Below are 6,530 nucleotides of genomic sequence, written 5' to 3'. Positions count from 1 at the left end.
CGGCGGGGCACGTGACGGGGGTGCGGGTAGGCCGCGCTGTAGGCCCCGGGGCGGAAGCGGGTGGCGGCGGCGGCCGCGGCGGGAGGGGGCGTCGCGGAGCCGGGACCGGAACCGGAACCGGGGCCACCGGCAGCGGAGGGGAGCGGCGCGGCGCGACACCCATGGTGCCCTGGTGAGCGCGCGGAGCTTCCGGGGGAGCGGGGCGGCCTAACCGGGGCGCGTTAGGCCCGCTCACCGGGGCGTCCCGCGCGCCGCCGCACGGAGGCCCCGGGGCCGCGCGCGCCGGCGGCTTCCGGGGCGGTGTCGCCGTTTAAAGGGCCAGTGCTGCCGCGCGGGGCAGCCGGGGCCCGCAGCGGTCCCGGTCCCGCCGCTTGCGGGCGGGAGCTCCCCGGTGCCTCGGGCTGCGGGCCCGTCCCGGGGCTCGCCCGCCCGTCCCGCCGCCGCGCCGGTGCTGCCGTTAACGCAGGGGGGTTCCCGGGCTCGGCGYGCGGCGCCGCTCGTTTCCTTTGCAGCCGGAGCCGCGCACGGGGGCCCCGCGACGGCCGCCGCGAAGGAACCGGGAGCCGCTCCCGTTGCGCCGCCGCTTCCCGGGCTCCCGCGGAGCCCGCGGCGGCTCCGGCTCCTCCGTGCCGCCGGCGCCGCCTCCCCGCCCGCCCGCGCGGGAGCCGCCGGGCCGCTAACGCGCTGTTTGTCCCCGCACCGCAGGTCCGAGTGGCGCCCGCTCGAGAGGGGCCGCGCGGCGCCGGGGCCGCCCTCCCGCGCCGATGGAGTACGTGGTAAGGCCGGCAGGCGCTCGGGCTCCGCGGCTTTGGTGACGGACGGCGCCCGCCCCGCTGCTCGGCCCCGGCCTCCTCCCTGCCCCTCTGCCGACGGGGCTCTTCCCGGGGCCGCTCCCGGGCGGGAGACGCCGGCGCCGAAGCGGATCCCGCGCCCTCGGCTCCGAAGCGCCGGCCGCGGGAGGCTCCGTGCGCGCCGGGCCGGCCCGCTCGCCTCATGCCGACGCCGTTCCCGGTTTTCCCGGGGGGGAGCCCGGAGCCGCCCGGCTCCGTGTCCCGGCCTCGGGCGCCCCGCGCATCCCGTCTGCCGCGGGGCAGAGCGCGGCTTTGCTTTGGGATGCGCTTCCCAGAGCAGGAAGAGGGACGTGTCCCGCTCAGGGCCTCTGTCTGGGGGCCGCGTCCCCCCCGTCCCTGTCTCCCGGGGTCTCCCGGCCCCGCGAAGCCGCCGCGTCGCTCCGGGCGCCCGGAGGAGCYGGCTCCTCCGCGGCTGCCCCGGCTGTTCCGGCCGCTCCGTTCCCTGCTGCGCCGGGGGGACGGAGCCGATTGCAGGGGCTCCCCGAGCCCCTCGTTCGCCCCAGGAGCTTTGGGGGGGGTCTGTGTGTGGGGGGCTCCCTGCCCTCCGCGTTGGGAAGGGGTTAATCCCGGCCTGGCCGTTCCCAGCCGTGTCCCACCCGGAGGAAGCGGCCGCAGGAAACAGCCTTCCTCACCGAGGAGGAGGAGGGGGCGGCCGGAGAAAGGGCTGAGCTTTCCTGGCTGGGGACAGAGGGGACGTGAGGGGGGGGATCGGCGCTTCCGCCCCCTTCCCGGCCGGACCCGGCTCCTTCCGCAGGGCCGCCGCTTCCCTCCTCTCCAGCCGCCGCTTCCCGCGTTTCCTGGTCGCGGAGCGGCCGAGGTTGGAGCTGTGCGCGGGACGGGACGGGGCGGGACGGAGCCGCCGGGGCTGTGTCCCGGTGTGCGTGGCGGCCCGGCCGGGAAGGCTCCTTCCCTGCGGGCTCGGCGCTGCGGGGAGGTCGGTGCCGGCGCGCCGGGAGGGGCAGCGGTGGCCGCTGGCTCCCGCCGTCCCCGGAGCCGCTGGCTCCGCCTGTGGCCTTGGCTTTTCCGCTCCGGATGGGTCCCCACCCGTGGGCGGGAGCCGCGGGGCGGCGGGCGCCGTGAGTCAGCGCGGCCGGGATGCGGGAAGCGGCGCCCGCCGGAGCCGCCGCCGGGGAGCCGCCGTCTCCTCCTCCTCCTTGGCGCGGGATTCGCGTTCCTGCCGGAGCCGCGCGGTGACACGTGGCGCTGCGGAGGGACCGCGCGCGGCGCCCGCCTGCGCTCCCCGCTCCGCGGCCGGCGGGATTTGTCTCCGGCCGCTCCGGGCCGCGTTCCCAGGGCTCGCTCCGCGTCGGCGTGCTCCGTGCGGCGGCCACGCTCCATGGCCAGCGCGCYGTAGGATCCACCATGGATCTGGTGCCCGGGGGCAAACACAGCGCCCTGCTTGAGGAGCGCCCCGGCTCCGTCCCGCCGCGCGGGGCCCCCCCGGCGGGCACGGGGGGACCCCCCGTCTCAGCGCCCGCCTCCCCGCAGGACATGAACAAGCTGAGCTGCGGCAAGAAGACGCGCGTGGAGGGCGGCCAGCTCGGCGGCGATGAGTGGACGCGGCACGGCAGCTTCGTCAACAAGCCCACGCGCGGCTGGCTGCACCCCGACGACAAGGTCATGGGCCCCGGCGTCTCCTACCACGTGCGGGTGAGTGCCGCGCGTTCCCGGGAAGCGCCGGCTCTGTCCGGGAAAGCAGCTCCGGACGGGCCCCTCGGGGGCATCCTGCTCACTCCCGCAGTACATGGGCTGCGTCGAAGTGCTCCAGTCCATGCGGGCTCTGGATTTCAACACCAGGACCCAGGTCACCAGGTGAGTCCGGCGCCCGCGCGGGGGCCGCGTCCCTGCCCCGTCCGAGGCCACGGGCGCCTGGRAGCGTCGCCGGAACGCGGCGGCCTCGGGGACCCGTGGCCTGTGGCCGGGCAGGAAACGCTCCTGGGCCCTGTCCGATATTACCAGCCGTGTCACCTGCCCTGCTCTGGGCGGATTCCCTTTCATCCCGGCTGTCCCGCTCCGTCCCGCGCTGCTCCCGCTGCGCTCGGCTGCAAGCAGGGCAGGCCAGGCGGATCCCGGGGGGATTTGGGAAGGCCAGCGGAGCAGGAAGGCTGGAGCAGGGGATCCTGGGGGGATTTGGGAAGGCCAGCAGAGCAGGAAGGCTGGAGCAGGGGATCCTGGGGGGATTTGGGAAGGCCAGCGGAGCAGGAAGGCCAGTGCGGCAGATCCCAGGGGGATTTGTTGCCGGTCCCACGTGGTGCTGCCCTCCCGCAGGGAGGCCATCGGCCTGGTGTGCGAGGCCGTGCCCGGAGCCAAAGGMGCCGTGCGCAGGAGGAAGGTGAGGCCGGTTCTGCCGGGGCCCCGCGCGAGTACCCAGGCCGGCACCACCGGCACCGGGAAGGTTTGAAACCCTCCGGCGGGAGCCTGGCCGGGGGGAGGCCGGGACCCCCTGGACCGGGGCGCGCGGCGGGGCCTCTTTCCAGCACTGCCGTCTGCCCCCAGCCCTGCGGCCGCTCCCTGAACTCCATCCTGGGCAAGAGCAACCTGAAGTTCGCYGGCATGCCCATCACCCTGACCATTTCCACCAGCAGCCTCAACCTCATGGCCTCCGACTGCAAGCAGGTGAGCGCGGGCCGGGCCGGGCCCGGTGCCGCATCCCGGTGCCACCGGCATGCGCGTCCCGGTGCCGCTGGCGCCGCTCTGGGCTGTGCCTAACGCCGCCCGTTGCAGATCATCGCCAACCATCATATGCAGTCCATCTCCTTCGCCTCCGGGGGAGACCCGGTGAGTACGCGGGGTCCCGGTGCTGCCGGCACCCCTGGGCCCCCGGCTTGGCTCCGTGCCGGCGCCGCTTCCCTCCGCCGGGCTCAGCGGCCGCCTCTCGCTCGCAGGACACGGCCGAATACGTCGCCTACGTCGCCAAAGACCCTGTGAACCAGCGAGGTGAGGGCGGGCGTCCCGGGGGTGGCCGGCGGGGGTCCCGGGGGCGCCCGCGCCGCCGTCCGCTGCCACGGCGCTGCCTCCGCAGCCTGCCACATCCTGGAGTGCGCCGAGGGGCTGGCGCAGGACGTCATCAGCACCATCGGGCAGGCCTTCGAGCTGCGCTTCAAGCAGTACCTCAAGAACCCCCCCAAGCTGGTGACGCCCCACGACAGGTCGGGGACGGGGGACGGGGGCACAGGGCACGGCGGGACACGGGAGCGGGGCGGGAGGGCAGCAGGGGATGGGAAGCGGGATGGCAGCGGGATGGTGGCAGGAAACAGGATGGGAGTGGGAAGTGGGAGGGCAGCAGGATGGCGGGAAGAGGAAKGGTGGCGGAAAGGCGGTGGGAAGCGGGACGGAGGCGGGATGGCCTCAGGAAATGGAATGGTGGTGGGAAGCAGGATGGAGGCGGGATGGCAGTGGGAAGCGGGATGACAGCGGGAAGTGGGATGGCAGCAGGATAACGAGAATTGGGGTAGCAGCGGTATTGTGATGGGAAGCAGGATGGAGGCGGGATGGTGGGATGGCAGCGGGAAGTGGGATGGTGATGGGATGATGGTGGGAATTGGTATGGCAGCGGGATTGTGATGGGCAGCGGGATGGAGACGGGAAGCAGGATGGAGGTGGGATGGTGGTGGGAAGCAGGATGGCGACGGGATGACAGTTGGAATTGGGATGGCAGCGGGATTGGCGGGATGGCAGCAGGATGATGGGAATTGGGATAGCAGTGGGATCGTGACGGGAAGCGGGATGGCAGCGGGAAGCGGGATGCTCAGCCGTGCCGTGCTCCCCCCAGGATGGCCGGCTTTGACGGCTCCGCGTGGGACGAGGAAGAGGAGGAAGCGGCCCCGGATCACCAGTACTACAACGACTTCCCGGGCAAGGAGCCGCCGCTGGGCGGCGTGGTGGACATGCGGCTGCGCGAGGGGCCCGCGCAGCCCCCCGGCGCCACGCTGGTGAGGCCATCCCCGGCCCTGGCGCGGCCGGGAACGCCGCGCTGGGCACCTCCGGGATGCGGGGGACAACGGGGGGACACGGAGCTCACTCCTGGCCCCCTCTTTCCACAGCCCATGGGACAGGTGTCCGCGGGGGATTCGGACGCGCGGAAGCAGCTCGGTGCTGCCCAAGGTACCGCCGGGGCGGGGGTCCCGGCGGGACAGGGCCCCATGCGGAGGGTCCCGGCCGCTCACGGCGGCGCCCGCTCCCAGCGCCCAGGGAGAAGCTCCCCGGCGCCTCCGGCCGCGCCGACCTCTTCGACGACCCGTCCTACGTGAACGTGCAGAACGTGGAGAAGACRCGGCCGGGCCCGGCGCCCGCCGCCAACGGCAGCGCCCAGCGGGACCTCTTCGACATGAGTGGGTGTCGCGGCCGCCGCCGCCGCGCGCCGCTCCGGGACCGAGCAGGTGACAGCCCCTGTGCTCCGCAGAGCCCTTCGAGGACGCCCTGCGCGCCCCCGCCGCGGCGCTGCCCCCCGCGCACGCCGTGGCCTCCATGGAGGAGCAGCTGCGGCGGGAGCCCTGGTACCACGGCAAGATGAGCCGCAAGGAGGCCGAGAAGCTGCTGCGGCTCAACGGGGACTTCCTGGTGCGCGAGAGCACCACGACGCCCGGGCAGTACGTGCTGACCGGCCTGCAGGGCGGGCAGCCCAAGCACCTGCTGCTCGTCGATCCCGAGGGAGTGGTGAGCGGCGCCGAGCCCCTGCGGGACAGCCCGGCGGGAGCAGGAGGAGGAGGAGGAGGGTTGTGCACCTGCGTGCTCCCCTGGCGCCTTTGCTGAGGGTGCTTGGGACTGGGGAGCGTTGAGGGCTGCTCCGTGGGGCCAGGAATTGCTCGGTGGGGCTGGGGGCTGCTGGGTGGGTCTGGGGCTGCTCCATGGGTCTGGGGGCTGCTCGGCAGTTCTGGGCTGCTCTGTGGGTCTGCGGGCTGCCCCACGTGTCCAAGGGCTGTTCCGCAGCTCTGGGGGGCTGCTCGGCGGGTCYTGGGGCATTCTCTGGGTCKGRGGGKTGCCCCACRSTTCYGAGGGCTGCTCRGYGGSTCYTGGGGCRYTCTSTGGGTCTGGGGGYTGCCCCAYRGTTCTGAGGGCTGCTCAGTGGGTCCGAGGGTGCTCTGTGGGTCTGCCCCACGGCTCCGAGGGCTGCTCGGCGGCTCCGGGGGCTGCTCGGCGGCTGCGGGGCTGTTCCCGGGCTCCGTCGGCGCGCCCTGAACCCCGTGCCCGGCAGGTGCGCACCAAGGACCACCGCTTCGAGAGCGTCAGCCACCTCATCAGCTACCACATGGACAATCAGCTGCCCATCATCTCGGCGGGCAGCGAGCTCTGCCTGCAGCAGCCCGTGGAGCGGCGGCCCTGACGCCGCCGCCGAGCGCTCGGACTCTTCTCGGCCGGCGGACGGAGCCTCCCGGTGCCGCCGGTGCCTCCCGGTGCCGCCGGGGCCGGGCACCGTGCGCTGCCCCCCCTTCCAAACGTACCCGGTCACTTTACGTGTTAACTCTGTGCCTTGACCCGCAGGTCCAACGTACTTATGCAAGGGCGCCGGGCCGGGGGGCGGGAGCGCTGCCGGTAGCCCCGGGCCCCGCCCGGTAGCCCTCCCTCCCCCCCTTTTGCATGCACGTTGTTCTCGCCCGAAGCCAAAGCGTAGCCGCCCGGGCCCGGGCCCTGCTATACCAAAGGAACCGGCGGTCGCCATTAAAGTTGGTATTTCTCTAC

General features: G+C 74.1%; 2 protein-coding genes across 4 annotated transcripts in view; one reads left to right on the top strand and one right to left on the bottom strand.

Moving 5' to 3' along the window:
- Positions 1-163, bottom strand: part of CKS1B (CDC28 protein kinase regulatory subunit 1B) — a 1,511-nt gene extending 1,348 nt beyond the window's left edge. Inside the window, exon 1 of the mRNA XM_026048490.1 lies at positions 113-163. Coding sequence (XP_025904275.1) covers positions 113-163 — 51 coding nt within the window. The remainder of the gene's footprint in view (positions 1-112) is intronic.
- Positions 160-6,215, top strand: SHC1 (SHC adaptor protein 1). Of its 3 annotated transcripts, none has more exons than XM_026048494.1 (13): positions 160-172; positions 2,340-2,501; positions 2,593-2,663; positions 3,120-3,183; positions 3,348-3,467; positions 3,576-3,629; positions 3,737-3,788; positions 3,874-4,000; positions 4,624-4,783; positions 4,895-4,955; positions 5,036-5,182; positions 5,254-5,507; positions 6,046-6,215. In XM_026048494.1, the coding sequence occupies exons 2-13, from the start codon at positions 2,343-2,345 to the stop codon at positions 6,172-6,174; spliced, it is 1,398 nt and encodes a 465-aa protein (XP_025904279.1). In that variant the 5' UTR covers positions 160-172; positions 2,340-2,342; the 3' UTR covers positions 6,175-6,215. The 3 variants fall into 3 exon arrangements, with proteins under 3 accessions (XP_025904279.1, XP_025904278.1, XP_025904280.1); XM_026048493.1 differs by lacking the exon at positions 160-172 and adding an exon at positions 706-776; XM_026048495.1 differs by lacking the exon at positions 160-172 and adding an exon at positions 1,650-1,668 and having other exon boundaries at positions 2,323-2,501.
- The last annotated feature ends 315 nt before the right edge of the window (positions 6,216-6,530 follow it).

Source organism: Nothoprocta perdicaria, unplaced genomic scaffold, assembly GCF_003342845.1.
Source record: "Nothoprocta perdicaria isolate Ctin4 unplaced genomic scaffold, notPer1 scaffold_543, whole genome shotgun sequence".
In the NCBI taxonomy this organism is placed as follows: Eukaryota; Metazoa; Chordata; class Aves; order Tinamiformes; family Tinamidae; genus Nothoprocta; species Nothoprocta perdicaria.
Note: the sequence above shows the minus strand (reverse complement) of the source record. Positions and strands in the feature narration are given on the sequence as shown.